The 17,778-nt window shown below is 38.6% G+C and overlaps 1 protein-coding gene across 2 annotated transcripts in view; it reads right to left on the minus strand.

Annotated features, from left to right (window-relative positions):
- Window positions 1-1,426: 1,426 nt before the first annotated feature.
- CPZ (carboxypeptidase Z) overlaps window positions 1,427-17,778 on the minus strand; it is an 82,813-nt gene continuing 66,461 nt past the window's right edge. For both annotated transcript variants that reach the window (XM_016423338.2, XM_007496805.3), the window contains 2 exons: window positions 15,865-16,535; window positions 1,427-1,745 (listed from right to left, as the gene is read on the minus strand). In XM_016423338.2, coding sequence (XP_016278824.1) covers window positions 16,174-16,535 — 362 coding nt within the window. In that variant the 3' untranslated portion in view covers window positions 1,427-1,745; window positions 15,865-16,173. The remainder of the gene's footprint in view (window positions 1,746-15,864; window positions 16,536-17,778) is intronic.

Genomic DNA, 17,778 nt, shown 5'->3' on the forward strand with positions numbered 1-17,778 from the left:
GAGCTGGCTGCCAACTTTGGCTCATACTAGCTAAGCGACCCTGTGCAATTCTGTTCACCTGTGATTCTGGTTTTTCACTATAAAATATAAATACTAATCCTTGAGTCAACTACCATAATCTGAGAAAATGATTCTGCAAAGTAATGTAGTTTAGAAATGGGAGCTATTATCATTAGCCCTTTAGGGAGTGGCCTTCTTCTTTGGAATATATGGGCTATTCAGAAAGGACTACCATCTCTGGTGACCCTTTTTTCAGAACTGCTCCTCCATCTTTGGTGTCCAACTTTCACCCATTCTCACCTGAGGTTCCAAGAAGCTAGAGTAGGGACAGTAGCCTACACCTTTGGTAAAATCATCTCAGCAAATGGGTTAAACCAGGTTGAGGGCAGCCACAGACTCATTGGTGATTTAGGGGTATATCTCCACCAGGCATGTGAAGACTTCCCCCAGTCGGAAGAGAGGATAAGAATAATGTGTTCCAATGGCCATGGAGGAACCTAAAGCAGATACTGTGGAGCTCTTAGAGCTTGGCTTGACAACCGTCAAGGTCATCTACTACAGCCTGAGTCATCCTTAGCTGAACTGCTTTTTGTCTTGCTGCTAGACTTCAGTGACTCAGGAAGACAAGAGTGAGACTGATGGTTTTGCACGACTCTGCCTTACTTAAATCTACTCACGTGCTAGACAAGACATCATCCTTGTGATGTCATCAGTCCTCTTCAAACATAAAAGGAGAAACAACAAGAGTAATCTTTTTCTCTGAGTACTTAGGAAGGGCAATGACTTCCTAATTCATAAGATCGTAGATTTTGAGTTGGAAGGGACCTTAAAGATTATGTGATTAAATCCATTCATTTTAGAAAAGATAAAGTTGAGATCTAGTTCAGGGAGGCAGCTTGCCCATGGACAATAAAAGCAAAAACTTATGTTAAAGCCTAAATTTGTTAACTTCAAAAGCTCTCTCTGCTGTATACAAGGTCAATGGCCTTGAGGCAACCAGATGATAGACCTGAGTTCAAATCTGGTCTCATATTTGAGGTTGTATAAGCTGTGGCTAGTCACTTAACCTGTTTGCCTCAGTTTTATCAACTATAAAATAGGAATAATACTATCACCTTCCTCACAGTGCTGTTGTGAGGACCAACCAAGAAAATATTTGTCAAATGCTTAGCACAGAACGTGGCACACATTAGGTGTTTAGTAAATGATTATATCTTTTCTTCCTTTGTCCAGTTCTCATCTTCTATAACCACTACTCTTTACTGAGTAATCAAACATAGTTAGTTATACAGACATCATAAAATGAAATAAAGTTAAAACTGAAAACAATTTCTCAATATGCATTCCTCCTAGCTGTGTGATTTGGGGCTGCACTTAACTTCTCTGAGACTCAGATATCTTATCTTTAAAAAGCCCAAAGTGGTGATTTGCTCTTTCTACCTTACAAGATTTATTATGAGGATGGTACTTGGTAACTCAAAGTACTAAAGAAATGTGAGTTGTTAGGAATATTATCGTGGTGGAGTTAATCAGCTGAATCTGTCCAGTATTTCCTGGTGAGAGTACCCCATTTGGAGAATTCAAGTACTTAGAGGTTGGTCCAGCGTCTAAGATGCCAAGGTCTTCTACTGCACCCTGCATCATACCAGTACGTAGTCGTGAAATGAACTCCTCTGGCCACTTCCGGTGAGGTATGTGAATGATGAAGGATGCTCTTTTTGACTCCAAGATGGCAGCAAGGGTACCTGTGTCAAAGAGGATTTGGCACTGAACTAGGAAGAGTAGACTTGAAAAGTAAAGGTATATTCTCATAAATATATAGCTAGAATCCCTCCCCCCCTTCTCTACCCTAGCAGTGATGACAGCTGCTCACCCATAGCATCAGGCTCATGTAATGCCTGGGTGAGCTCAAGAGAGGATCTCGAGCTCCTGGCTACCTATTTTTGCTTTGTTCTTGAATGTAAGTGCCTGAATAACTATCATGATAGATGAACCTTGGTGGAGTATAGCTGCTACTGGAGTGTAGGAGTTCCTCTTCCTTTTTAAATAAAAGCTGCCTTTAATAAACTGCTTCTTTTACAGTTAATGGTTCTGTGAGCCACAGTACTTTCAAGGGATTAAAGCACCCTCTGAGTGATACAAGTCATAGTCTTTCTTCGTTTTTTTTTTGACCAGTAAAATTCTATTGTTTCCAGAAGAAACTCTGAAATAGAATCCTGTTTTGAAGTAGCAATAATGCTCCAATCAAACAATTAATATGCTTTTATTATTTATGCTTATTAAAGTGTCTGTGTTCTAGATACTTTTTTAAGCCCCTATAATTTTCTCTTTTAAAAAATCCTTAGGGGTTAGCTGTGTGGCTCAGTGGATTTAGAGTCAGACCTAGAGACAGGAGGTACTAGGTTCAAATCTGGCCTCAGCCACTTCCTAGCTGTGTGACCCTGGGCAAGTCACTTAACCCCCATTGACTAGCCCTTACCACTCTTCTGCCTTGTAGCCAATATACAACATTGACTCTAAAAAGGTAAGGGCTTTTTTAAAAGAAAAAAAATGCTTACCTTCTGTTTAGAATCTATACTAAGTATTAGTTCCAAGGAAGAAGAACAGTGAGGAGTAGGCAATTGGGGATAAGTGACTCACACAGGATCATTAAGCTAGGAAATAGGTGAGGTAGGATTTAAATCTAGGACTCCTCCTCTTCAGTCCTGACTCTCTATCCTCTGAGTTACCTCTCTGCCTCTATACCCCTATAATTTTCACAGAGCCCAGTTGGGTAAAGGGTTATTGTAAATTGGCATCATCCATGATTATTGATTTTTATAAGGTTCAGGAATGTATTATTCCTGTACTAGTAATGCATGGTGATGCAGAGGAGAGGACTCTACAAGTACCCAAGCAGCCCTGAGTCTAGGGAGCATGCTTTGGAGGTGAGTGAAATACCATAGTTTCAAGTTAGTAGAGAGCAAGTGTATGAACTTTTACAAAAGATTTCTGCTGGTTTTTTGAAGGGGGAGGGGTCCATGTAAGAGGATACTACTATGAGGGGGAAGATAGGTGGCACAGTAGATAAGAAAATCAGACACAGAGTCAAGAAAAGTCATCTTACTAAGTTCCAATTTGGTCTCAGACACTAACTATAACTCTGGGCAAGTCACAACCTTTTTTGCCTTGGTTTCCCCACCTGTAAAATAAGCTGGAGAAGGAAAGGCAAATTACTCTAGTATCTTCACCAAGAAACCCCAAATGAAATCATGAAGAGTTGGACATAACTGAAATGACTGAACACACACACACAAACACACACACACACGGACTGTAATGAAGGCACCACTGGAAGGTCTTTGCACACTGCTGTGGATCAGAGGAGAAATAAATAATAGAAGACAATGCCATTAAGGCATAATATAAATTGTCTAAAGTCATAGAAACTACTTAATTCTTCAGGGAGATATCCAGAAAAAGGAATATTGAAAATTAGTTCCTAAACCTTCTAGATCTGGTCAATATTTACTAAATGAAATCGAAAACCATAATAAAAAAGATAGAATGGTCCATCTGAAAGATGTGAGAGGGAACCCTAGATGGAATATAGTCTAAAAATGAACCAAGCCCATGTATCCGAGACTTTGGGGCTATTTATTAAATGGTGATAATAACACTCTTCCCACCCTCTTCACTGAACTACCAAGAGGAAGACCAGAATTTCCATGAATGATCATAGTGGGAGAAGTCTTCTCTTTGACTAAAACAGAGCATTGAACTTGGACTCAGGAAGACCTCCAACCACAGATGTTTACTAGCTTGTGACTCTAAGCAAATCCTTTAACCTTTATAATCATCATTGGTAAAATCAAGAGGTTGGATACGATGGCCTTGAAAATCCTTCTGACTCTAAGTATCAGACCTGGAACTCAAATCTAATCTCCTCACCTAAAATCCAGAGCCCTTTCTCATGTATGCTGTCTAAATTCTATAAAGGGGATCTCATGGGAAGACTTGATTTGTTCTGGTTTTGGCCAGGAGACAAAAATAGAACAGTCCTAAGATTTAGAGTTCAAAGGGGTCCACAAGATCATTCCCTTTAACCTCATTTTATAAAAGCAGAAACTGAATTCTCATGAGGTTTACAAGACTTGCCCAATGTTACACAAGTGGTGAGGAATTTGTATTCCAGTCTCCTGAGTCTAAGTTTAGGGGTTCTATTCCCAATTCCTCTCAGTGACATAATATGGTAAGAGGTTTTGTTTGTTTTGTTTTCTTTTGAAGAGATAACTGGTAGAACAGTAGATAGAATCCTGGATTCTATCTTGGATGCATCAAGAACCAAGTTCAAATCCACCCTTCAGACACTCCTTAGCTTTGTGTCCCTGGGCAAGCCACTTAACTTCTGTCTGCCTAGGTTGCACAGTAGATGGAGTGCCAAGCTCGAAGCCAGGGAGACTTCTATTGCTGAGTTCAAATCTGGCCTCAGACATTTACTAGCTATGTGGCCTTAGGCAAATGACTTATCCATGTTTGCCTCAATTTCCTCATCTATAAAATGTGCTGAAGAAGGAAATGACAAACCACTCTTGTACCTTTGCCAAGAAAACCCCAAATTGGGTCCTGAAGACTTACACTTCACTGAATGACTAAACAACAAGAAAAAGAGGATAACGAAAGGGTCTACCTCCCAGGATTGTTGTGAGGGAAATGAGAGAATATTTTTCAAGTTCTTTGAAAACCTTGAAGGACAATCTAAATATTTTCTAATATTAGAGGCATCCATCTCTAAATGTGAGGACAGAGTTACAAGGAAACAGATTTCAATGTGGGAAATTCCTAATGATGAGTTGCCCACAGTGATAGATGGAGAGATCTTTGTCAGGAGAGATGGTCAAGTGGAGTCTCGATGACTCCTGATTTACTTCTAGAAGTGCTACACTTCTGAAGAACAAGGATGCACTAAATTAGCAAGTTTCTAATAAAGTTAAATATAAATTAAAGATTTATATTTAATAATAATAAATAATAATTTAATAAAAATTAAAAAAATGTCATAGGAACTCTCTTCCCTACCTGGAGGGGACCTCTGTGGTCTTACAGAAATGTTCGACATGCCATTGCATGTGCCTTTAAAACAGTGTAAACAGCTGAGCAGGGCAGCTAAGCAGTGCCTCAGTGCCCCTCACCTAGTGGCCAGGCGTCAGTCAGTGGGTTGCAACAAAGCCTTCGGCATTTGAGCAAGCCTAGAGGGGCCTGACACTGATGCGGTTTGGCAGCTCAAAGAGGCTGCCCATGACTTTCTCAGCCTCCCTAAGTAAATCATGGCCTTTGACCCTCCCCCTCTACACAATGTCCCATGAGTGGCCAGGCAGACCTACTCCAGGGAAGCCCTGGGGTCAGCCCAGAGCTGAATTGTCTGCACTTCAAACATTTGACCCTCTTCCTCTCTCAACTCTTTCTCACACCTAAAGATCAGGCCTTTGACCCCAGAGACTATACTTTGATCAGTACATGGAGTGATTTGTTTATCTTGCATATTAGCTCAGGCAGATGGGCTTAAACTGTAGAATATCAGTTTATTGTGTTGGGGAGGGGGCTGGATTTCCCTTCCCCCTATGCTTTCATTTGGGAAAAGAACAGCTACCTCTGAGTCTTCCCATTTCTGGCTACTTTAGCCCTGGTTGGGGACTGGAGAAAAAGGGTCATTTTCATAACGTTGCTGCTTCAAACTTTGAGTTAAAACAACTGATTCATAAATTATCTGAGTTGCCTCTGACCTGGGAACACAAAATGTTAGAGCTGGAGGAGACCTTAGAACACAGGGATGTTAGAACTACAAGGAATTTTAGAACACAATATGGCAGACCCAAAGGGGGCCTTGGAATCCAGTATGTCCAAATTGGAGGGGGGCTTCAATTCCCAGGACATCAAAGATGAAAGGACATGAGGGAACAGAACATCCTAGATGAAAGAAACTTTATATAAATCGTCGAGTTCAATCATCTTGTTTTTCAGATAAAGGAACAGATCTCAAAATGGGATATGACTCATACGAGGTTGCACAGTCCAGAATAGAACTAAGACTCAAAATCAGGTCTCCACGCTCCAGGCCTGGGCTCATTCCATTACACCACATTGTGATCTTGATTTGTAGGAATGGTAAGATCTCTTGAGTAAATGAATGGGTCCATGATCTCATCAATATGTGATTACTCCCTGAATAACTATGGACAAGTCACTGACTCTCCCTCATTTTTATGACCTGAAAAATGAGCATAATGATGCCTTGCAGTGTCTATCTCAGAGGTTGTTGGGAAGACCAAATAAAATCATGCATGTAAGGTGTTTTGCAAACCTTTATGGGCTGTATAAATGCCAGGAGTTATTATCATTGGGAGAATTTTGGCATCAAAAACATACGTTTTTGTTTCAGGGTTCATTGAAAGTGCTTCAAAGTATTATGAATGTAATCTGACCCACTCTTTTCATCCTATTTAATTCTGGGTCTAGCACATTTTTAATCTGTAATGTCTGACCAAGATATATTATGCTGATAGACTAGTTCAATGGGCTCTCACACAAGCTGCCTGTCATTGTGTGGACAATAGACATTCTTGGTTTTTGTGTTTGTTTTTCCTGCATGGATTGTTAGGCTAAGCTCTTTTGAATAGTTATGGATCTCATTTAGAAGGCTCTGCAGTGATCTGGGATCTGATGCAATCAGCACAATATCCTTCACAAACAGGAGCATCTAGAGGACCTCTATTCATCTCCAGGGAATCACTCTCCCACTTGAACTCTGCTTGGGAAACCTCCATGATCGTGGTGAATACCTCTGGCAGGCGAGCATATGTCTGTCTCCCTGTCAGTCTTTGCTTGACATTGGTCAGCAAAGAAGGGCTGAACAAAGTGACATCTGTCGTTGGCATTTATCCAGGAACCTTGTATATTCCTGAGAGATATTTCTCTTTTGGAGAAAGCCTGTCAAGTTGAATTTTACCCAGTGGCATCAATTATTATTTTGAAAAGAAAAGTCAACAAATAAGAACATTGGGATCTACTATTCTCTGCATTTTAATCAATTATATCAATTATATGATAATAAAGGTGTGAAATATTCACAAAATCATGCTTGTCATTATGTTTTCATCAAGGATACCCTATGTATGCTGTGTAGATCATTCTCATAAAACTTTTGTAAAGATGAGAAAAAAAGATATTTGAATCAGGAATTATTGATGGCTTGCTGGTTAACTTTTTACAGTGATCATTTTGTCTGTATTTTTTCCTAATCATAGGATCTCAGAGTTGGAAGGACCCAAAGAGGCTATCTAGTTGACCCTCTAACATGAACAAGAAAATCCTCTATGATATAAATGACAAGTCTAAGCTTTTCTTGAAGGCTTCCAGCAAGGTTGGGTGGTAGGGGGCAGGAAGGTGTTAAAAGTTGTATGTACATTTTTAAGAGGAATGAGGGGTCTATCATGGAACAGCAGTAACAGGTCATGTTTGGAAATGTGGAGAGCTACAAGACATTATAAGAACTAGAGGAAGATCCTCTATGGAGGATTAATGAGAATACCTACCCTATATGTACACATATGAATATATAAATATACATGTGTATGTGTGTGTATGATAAAATTGCTCTAAGTTGTTTTTTTTTAAAGATGAGGGGAAAAAAACATATAGAGTGAGAAGAATGGAATGGGTTGCAACTTGCATTGTTGGAGGGCGTGCCCACACCAAAGAAATCACAGAGCCATGAATGTATGTAGCAGAGAATATTGTAGTTGATGGTCCTGATACTGATTAACAGCTTCAAACAACAGGGAATATGAGGACACACAATGTACACACAATCAGTACTCACTAAGGTCACATAATTCAAACAAGAAGTGCATTATGGGCTCACAGACACAAAGTTTCACCCTAAATCCAATTTTCCCTCATCTTTTCCAAGCAGCACCCAAAGAGTGTTTGATATAGTCTCCCTGACTTGCACTACAATGGCTGATTTCAAACTAGAGCTCAAGTCTTCCCAGTGTCCTCTTGGCTACACTACCCCCTGATTATTCTCAGAAATGCAATCAGTGGCAGCCAACCCCCAACTGGTAGTGAGCATCTCCTGTGCAGAAGGTTGTATGCTGGAGCATGGGGCAACCCTGCTGTTTTGTTTTTATTGACAGCATTGCCACATTGTAGAGACAAGAAGCTAAGTAATGTACTAAGGTTGCCTATAGCTTATCTCACTTTTTTTAGATGCAGAAATCCCAGGGAGGGAAGTTTCAAAATCCAGCATGACCTCTAACCCAGAAAAAAAAATTCTGGCAGTTTAAAGAGCCAGTTGCTACCAGCGACAGCCCATTTTTATGTACAAATCAATTTGTCTCCACTGATGGAAAAGAATTGCAAAGCAAACAAATTATCCATGCACCATTGAGCTCAAGTCACTCCAGGGATGCTGAGCTTAAAGCATCAGAAGTTGTTGAAGTTTTTTTTTTCCCCCTACATGTCTTTTTAAGAAACTTTCTTTTAAAAAGCCCCCCTCAGGGTTGGAGGGGTGGGGAAAGACATTAACTTCAAGTATTGAAAGATAACTTCCAAGTTCATTTTCTCCAAAACTCTGAAACTAGTTGAATTACTAGGTTACAGCTTGTTGCTCTTCTTAGAACTGGTCTTTTAATGTATTCTTTATTCAAACTCCAGTGACCTACCTACTCTCTGGGCTATCTCCTTTAATGATTTTTAAGCTATTAGTATTTTATTCATTTAAAATTGCTCTAATATTATTATTTTAATAAGATTTTGGGACACCCTGTATTTAATACAGATCTAGACAATAGAGGATATATTCAAAGTATACCATGAATAGAGCCCTGTGGCAGGATTCTAGAGAAGATACAAGGTTTAAATAGAGCTGGCACTATTAGGAAATGAGAAATCAATTATATAGCAATGTAGGCATCTATACTATACACTGATAGAGTCATTAGAGAAGTGAATAGCCATTTGAGGTCTTAAGGAGAAGTAATCCATTCATTCAACAAATATTCATAAAGCACCCCACTCTCTGCTAGATACTGGGGACACAAAGATTAACAACAGACTCAAACATGCCTGCAAAGTGTTTACATTCTACTGGGAGAAATGTAATGAAGAAGATGGATAAAGGACTGCATTTTTCTAGGTGACAATTATAAATACTTTTTTTTTTCCCAAGGGAAGAAAATGATACATGCATTAGTGACTAGAACTCAAAAACTGATGTCTTCAGAGTTCAAGCTCAACATTCCTTCTCCCAGAACTCAGGGCTTCTCAAACCAGTTCATTTTGCACATGATGAATCCAGAGCTCCGAAATGGTCAAGAAACTGGCCCCAAGGTCATTCGAGCCACAAAATGGAAGAGCCAAGACTCACCCTAATAACTCCTGACTCTAAAATCACAGCTCCTTCCTTGCTACTCCACACCACTGTCTTTCCCATAAGTCAAAGGGCTGCGGAATGACTTAATCCATTAGTCTTCAATTACTCTGTACTGGATTTTACACCAGGCAACTGTCCCAAGGAATCAGTCCAACCATTTATCACAACCTGATTAAGAGGCTCCTATTAGGTCTTATTAATGCTTGTAAATGTAAATAATATATTGTTTCGCTCTCTAGTCTTAGTGATCCCAGATCCCTTATAGCATTCTCTTTGCCTAACATTTCAATTCAATAAGCCCACCTACAATTATCTAGTAGACACTTATACTTTAATTGCTTTCAATATATGAGATATCATAACAATTTTAGGTATTTATTTAAAGTCTTGAGAATTCTTTATCCATTCATTCTCATTCACTGTTCTTCCTTATAGTCACAGGTAGTGATTTGTCACTTCACATTATTTCAGAGTTCTTTCCAGTGCAGAGAGCAGACTGGAGCTTGGATTTGAGAAGACTTACCTTCCTGAGTTCAAATCTGGCCTCAGATAGGTATGTGACTCTGTTCAAGGCTCTTAACTGTCTCAGTTTCCTCATCTGCAAAATGATCCTGAAAGACTCCAGTATCTTTGCCAAGAAAACCCCAAAAGGGGTCATGAAAATTTGGACATTCCTGAACATGAATACATTCTTTACAAATGTACTCTCCATTCAATGTTTTAACCATTTCCTCCTTTGGACACAAATTATATTTCCATTTTTTTGCTATTACACAGAAGCCTGCTGTGAAGATCTCTGAACAGGCCCAAAATGCTCAAATTTCACTAACACTGTATGGATTACAAAGTGTTTCTCATCTCCATAGTCCTTCCAAGATTATCTCTATTTTACATATGAAGAAACTGAGGTCTTCCAGAGAAGAGATTTCTTTATTGGCACATAATAAATGTATGAAGTAGCACCAAAAATAGGGTTTCTTGTGATTCAATTTCATAGTTCTTTCTCTTCCCCAACAATGATCTCCTTCTGATCATATTTGTATAGTTTAGTTCAAGAAACCTTTAGTTAGCATCTCCTATGTGTAAGACATGAAACCAGCTACTGAGAATTCAAAGACCATATAACATTCCTTGATCTCAAGGGACTTTCATCCTACCAAAGGAATACAATTTGAGCAGAGATAAAGACAAGGTAATTGTGAGATTAAATAAATATGAAGAATGAGGTAGCTGTGCTTTGTGGTGGCAAAAACTTGCAAAATGAGGGAGTGTCCCTTGATTGGGGAATGGATGAACAAATTGTGGTATAATATAGGATGATGATGGAATACTATTGTGCTGTAAGGAAAAATGAAACGATTGATTTCTATAAAAGCTGGAAGGACCTCAATGAACTGATGCAGAGTGAAATGAGCAGAACCAAGAGAGCACTGTACACAGAAAGTGAAACATTGTAGAACTATCCAATGTAATGGACTTTACTACCAGTAACAATGCAATAATCTGGTACACTCCTGAAGGATTTATGGGAAAGAATGCTATCCACATTGAAAGAACTATGGGAGTAGAAACATGAAAGAAAAAAACATGATTTATCACTTATAACTTGTATATATGGGTATATGATTTGGGGTGTTGGCTTTAAAAGATTATTCTATAGCAAAAATGAATAATATGGAAATAGATATCAAGTGATCACATTTGTAAAACCCAGTGGAATTGCTTGTCATTTCTGGGAGGGGGGAGGAAAAAGGGGAGGGAAAGAAAATGAATCATGTAAACATAGAAAAATATTTTTAAAATAAATAAATAAAAATTTGGGGAAAAAAAGAAAGAATGAAGACACTAGCAAGATTAGCAGTCAGGGAGGTCTCAAAATAGGAGGTGCTTCATGTGTAGAGGCTCAAGGGAAGGGAAGAATTCTAAGAAGTGAGGGGACAAGAGAGTATAGTGCTCAGCCTGTGCAGTATACCAAGGACTTAGTTCCAATGCATTCATTGGAGATTGTTGCATGCCTTTCTTTGCCTAAATATTGCTACTCAATCCCAGAAAGCACAAAACCATTATACATTTTCTCTGTCCAGCAGGTGCCTCTGCTCCCTTTCTCTCCCTGTGGTTCTGCCTTCTCTGTTGTGCTAACAAAAAAAGAAATAGAACAAAGAAACACACCATAGCATTTCAACCCAGTCTTTATCTCCACAGCTGGTCAAGTTATGTGTACATCTAGCTGCTTCTTTCAATTCTGATTAGACTTATCCTGGCTTTCTGACTCTTCCCATCTCTGTGGGCATTTTCCTCTTGAACTGCTAAGATAAAACCTCTCTGAACCTGAATTTCCACATTTGTAAAATGGGGATAACAATACCTGCACCGTCTATGAAAGCTCCCATTTTTAGAGCCCTTTAAGGTTTTGCAGAATGTTTATTTTGTAAGCCATAGAAAGCTTACATAAGGGGAGCTAGGTCATCAGCATCTGTCACTACTTCTTTGACCTTCAGTGTTTTAACTCCCTGCTTTCAAATCCCCTCATTATTGGTAATTGGAACCCTAGAGAGATATTTGCAGTTAACTTCACCAACTCTAGCAGAATAGGAAAGTTTCCATAAGAGCCAATAGAATTATCCTCCTGATAAAAAAAATTCTTCCAAAGGCAACAAAATTCAGCCAGCACTGAAAGAATAGTCCAGCCTATCTCAGTTTTAGAAGGCAACACAAATTCACAAGGAGTTGGCTTGAGAGTGTGTCTGATTCAAGCCACCAGTTTTGTTGTTCATTTGTTTCAGTAATATTCAGTTAGTGATCCAATTTAGGCTTTTCTTGGCAAAGAGACTTGAGTAGTTTGTCATTTCCTTCTTCAGTTCATTTTATAGATAAGAAACTGAGGCAAAGAGGCCAAAATGCCTTGCTCAGGTTCCTACAGGATAATAAATGTCTGAAGCTGGATTTGAACTCCTGAAGATGAGTCTTCCTGACTCCAGGCTCCTGGATGAAATAACACTGCCACCCAAAAGGCTTTGCTAGAGTCTTCTTTCAAAAACTCCCTCACTTACTGGGTGATACTTGAAATTCTATAATGAGAACTGTATCCTTTTAAAGGAATAGTTTGTTACTGGTCTAGTAGAGTTGATTTAGTTGATTAGACCTGAGTTTGAATCTCATTTCTGTTTTTTACTCTACCAGTATAAATATAATGTAATTATTTCCCCCTCTCTAGACCTTGGTTTTCTAGTCTGTAAAATTTGGGGATTGGACTAGGTGGTCTCCTAGGTCTTTCCCAGTGTCTAATCCTAAAATCTTAAAATCAAACCTCTTGGTACAAGTCATGCTGTAAGTGGTTCTTGCTCACATTATAATCATTTGAATGCTTCAGATCCCTTTCTGGGAGTATGCTTTGTGTGATAGAAGGAAGGGGGTAGGTGAAAACAGAAAAGTATGGAGTATATCAGGCACACCATAAGAGGAGGAGAGAGATGACCCAAGAATATGAAGACCAAGATGTGGTCAACAAGCTTGGCCTGCTTAATGATTTTGGTAAAGCTTGGCCATGTAGAAATAATTGTATGAAGAGTCTTTCTGCTGGTTTCTAATGGATGAAAAGTCCCTGGAAAAGTCAACTCATTTCCCCACTATTGCTTGAAATAAGACCTGGGTCATAACACAGAAATACTTACTCTCAAATTCATCATTGTATTAACTCTTTGACCCTTCTGTAGACGAGCAACCCACTAAAACCACACAATCATTAAGTACAATGTGCCAGGCACTGTGCTAAGGGAATGCAAAGACAAAATCATATCCAAAATTGATACAAGATGATACAAGAGGTAAGGAGGAAACCACTGGCAGTTAGGGACATCAGGAAAGTCTTCATGTAGGGAGTGGTGCTGGAAATACAAATAACAGGAGCCATAAACACTTGACCCATCCCTAATCTGAAACCATGTTGAAAAAGCTAAAGAATGGGATGAATCAAAAAAGAGGAAGTGAGAGGTGAAAAGATTTTAAAACATAGAACAATGGATTTCAGGGATTAACAGGAATTTACAACATAGAATGTTAGAAATGTTAGAAACCTGAGAAAGTTGGTCCTCAAAGATCATCTAACCTCTTTATTTTATGGATGACTAAACTGAGTAGCACACAGGGGACTTTATTAAGTCACATAGGCAGATAAGAGGTCAATGTAAAATGCTTTGAAATTATTTTTAAGTTATTCAATTGTAAAGTAATATTAGATCAAAACATTTCAATTTCTATTCTAAAGTTGACCAGTATTTGAATGTTTGCTAAATATGTGTACAGCGTGAATTGTAGGATTTGAAGTCTTTAGACTTTAGTTTAAGTCAATTTACTGGAAGGGAAAATAAAGAGCAGAGAATGGATTTGAGAAATGTTGTTATTGCTGAATCAATAGAACTTGGTAACTGAATGAATGTGGAGGGCAAGGGGGAAGAAGGAGTCAAAGATGCTTCCATGTTTCCAAATTTGGATGATTAGGAAGATAGTAGTTTAGAACCACTTAGAGAATTTCAGCACTTGAAAGAACTTCAGAAGTCATCTCATCCAACATTCACTCAAATAGTAATCTTTCCTTGTGGGACAAATCAAGTCATTATTTAGTTTTTCTTTACATTGAGCTAAAATCTGTCTCTGCCAACCCTGCCCATTTGATAGAAGGAAAGATTATGAGTTCCATTCCAGAGCTATCTCTTTTATGTTACCTTGGGTTTTATTTATTCATTTGTTTCATTTTCTAAAGCACACCTCCCTTTTTGGTTTTAAATTAAGATGTTGGTTTTGACTGAGAAAGACAAAAATATAAGAGAAAGTAGAAAAAGTACAAAGAGAAAATACTAACTGGAGATTCATGGAAACTTTTCTGATGTCAAAAAGTTATTTTCATCCCCAATTAAAGGCAAATAAATCTAAGGTGGAGTTCTGAAGTCAATTCATGCCTTTAATCAAACTGGTTTCCAGCTTATCAACTCCTTGACATATATCATCTGCAATGGATCATGGGAGGGGCTGAGATATAAAATATCCTTTCATAATCAACCAAGAACTACATTAGGAGAGGGATCATAAATTGGATAAAAATTTAATCCACACTAAAGTCTATAGATAAAAAGTGCAGTAGGCAGCTGATGCCCCATATCCAACAGCAATTGCTTCTCTTCACGTGGAATTAGATGGCTAAGCAGAACAGTAAAATATGGGGCTGTCAACTAATCAATTACATTTGAGTAATTGATCATATAATATTATTGGTGAAAGCCCATAATGCGTGAGTTAGAAGAGAACAAGCTTTCAAAATATTAGATTTGCAGCCAAGGGGAGGTGGAGGGAATTGGTTCTCATAAAAATGCCAGGGATTTTTTACAATTTAAAAGCAGTATCTACCTACAAAAGACACATGAATACTCCAATTAAAGTCTCATTTTTTTTTTCTGACTGTGTCTAGAGGAAGAAAAAAAGGGTTGGAAAAACTTGGAAAAGACAATATTTGTTTGGTGATCTGCATTCAGGGAACAGGTTCTAAAAGTAGTTATGAGGAAGGAGGATTAGACTTTTCTGTGTTGCCCAATGGGTAGACCAAAGAATAATGGAAGTTACAAGGAGGCATGTCATTCAACTCCTTAAATAATGAGCCCCCTTTCACTTGATGTTTGATCAGAAGCTGAATGATCAACTTCTATGGAAAGAACAAAAAGGCTTCTTGCTTGAGGCAGAAGGTTGGACTAAAACATCAGTGATCTCTAACACCTTTCCAGCTCTGACATTTTGTGTTTCATAGTCTAAAATCCCAGGCTCTAGGTTCTAAAACACTCTTTTCAAGCAATGGCATTTTATATTCTGGGATACTTACCTACAAGGTTATTATGAAGCTGAAGTGATTTTGATTCCCACCTCTGGCATTTACTAGCTACAGGACCCATAGGCAAGTCATTTTTGAGATCCTAAAGACTAAAAGTCATGAAAGGGTTGTTCTCATGATAGTGGGAGCTCCCACAGGGACAATACTACTACTACTCCTACTACATCCCAATGTGATGATGCTTAAGTTCTTCAAACTGTCTGTGCAGGTTCATGTATTCACTTATGGTCAATTGCACATTCCCCATACTTTAGTAGGTGACTTCATATAATTTGACTGATCAAAAAAATTAGTTCCTCTGAACTTAAACTGGTCTTTGAACAATAAATACAAAGGTCATTGCTGAGCCTATAATTGAAATCTTTTGAATTAGATGATCCATGGATCCTGTCAGAGCTTTCATTCCCACTGGGAATGCCTCCATCCTGACATAAGAGGAGGATGTTAGTGGAACCCAGATGACCATACATATGGTCACTTATTTCCATATAGCACTATCTGGCTACAAAATGTTTTATTTCACTATTCCTAGTGTCCTATAAGGGAGTTTAGGTGGGAACTAACCAAAATGACTCACCTGTAATATCACAGATACTTTGGAGAATTCAAGTATCATCATCATTGAATGTATCATAGCAGAATCAAGGAGAACTTCATTATAGTTGGTGGCAGATACAACCATTTTTAATGAATGTCAATCCAGTGAGGGCAGTAAAATTGACCCCCCGAAAAAAATACAGAAAAAATGGAGAAATTGGCATTTGGGTTTTCCTGTTGCAATTGTTTAATTCTTGAGATGATCATTGAGATGATGCCCCTACCATGCAGGCTGGTAAAAGGATCATTTTTGTGGGAAGAGCATCACAAGGAAATGGAAGCCATGAGTCTACTGATACTTGAGGAGCCAGGTGGGCTTGTGATGATTCAGGGAGGTGAAATAGGACCACCACCATGGCTTATTTCCATCCTGTAAAGGTCTCTTCCTTTCATCTAAAAAGTCTCCATTGTTTTCTGCATGGGGATCAAAATCCTCTAGTGGGTCATGTCTCTTGTAGCCATTTCTCCTAGGCCCTTTCATGAACTTCTTGGGATGTAGATCTAAAGGATGAAGGATAAAGTCTACCCTGCCAGCCCTCTTCATCCTAAGGGGGATGGTAACTTTCTTGATCATCTTGGTGTAACCTGGGGCTTGGGCGATGACAATATGAGTGCCGGGGGGCAAGAGCCTCCAGTAATCACCATCAGCAGCTGAAGAAACAGAAAATGAGAGCCATTGTGAGATCATAGGCCAAATGACCCACCCCTAGCTATAAGGACAAATGGGGAGTTTAGGAGGAAGTAAGAACCAGGGACAACAAACTGGCCACAGACTTCATGGTATAGTAGAAAAGGTACTGACTTGGGGATCATTATATCTGATTTCAAATCTTGATTCCAACATTTAACACCTACATAATCATAGTGTAGTATATACTGAAACTTGGTGACAAATCACTGCCCCATTTTGAGCATATTTCTCTATATGTAAAATGATATTTTCAAGAATTTCTTCATGGGATTTCTGGGAAGAAAGTGCTTTGTAAACCATTAAGGATGATAGAAAGAGTTCCATTGGGAATTTCAGCATGTTCCTAGCACTCCAGATGATGATGAGGAAACACTGGCAGCAAGATGAAGAAGCTAGGTTGCTCAATGGATAGAGCACTGTGTCTGGAGCCAGAGCTGAGTTTATGTCTGGCCTCAGACATTTCCTAGATGTGTTATCTTGAGCAAGTCATTTAACTTCTGCCTTGGTTTCCTCAACTGTTAAATAGGAATCATAACAGCACCTACCTCCCAGAGCTATTGTAAGGAACAAATGAGCTATTATTTGTAAAATGCTTTTCCCCTTCAGGAGATAATGGAGATACAGTGTGATATAGTAGAAGAACTCATAAACAGGAAATTAGGAAATGCTAGCCATTGCCACTAGTCAACATCACCTGTGTTTATCTGGGACATTAAATGACCTAAAGCTGAAAAAAAGAAACACATCTATTGACCTACTTAGATAGACAGAGATAGAGATATGTACATACTTGTATACATTCACACAGGAATCATAACTGTCTTACCTCTTTTCTAAAGTTATTTGGATCATTTGTTTTAGACCAGAAAAGAAGATGAGCATTTCTCTTGTCCAGTATCCTCATTTTACCAACAAGGAAACTGAAAAGACCCAGACAAACAAGGGCACTTGCTCAAAGTCACATGGCTAATAAATGATAGTAGCAGGACTTCTGAATCCAAATTGAGGGATTGTCATAATACTTCATAGCCAAAATTTCAGAGTCACAATTTGAGGTTATTCCTTTAGAATCCCTTTTTTATTATTTTTTTAAAGTCCTTACTTTCTGTCCTAGAATCAACACTAAATAACAATTCCAAGGCAGAAGAGCAGTAAGGGCTAGACAATCAGGATAAATTACTTGTGCAGGGTCACACAACTAGG

Source organism: Monodelphis domestica, chromosome 6 (genome assembly GCF_027887165.1).
Source record: "Monodelphis domestica isolate mMonDom1 chromosome 6, mMonDom1.pri, whole genome shotgun sequence".
Taxonomy (NCBI): Eukaryota; Metazoa; Chordata; class Mammalia; order Didelphimorphia; family Didelphidae; genus Monodelphis; species Monodelphis domestica.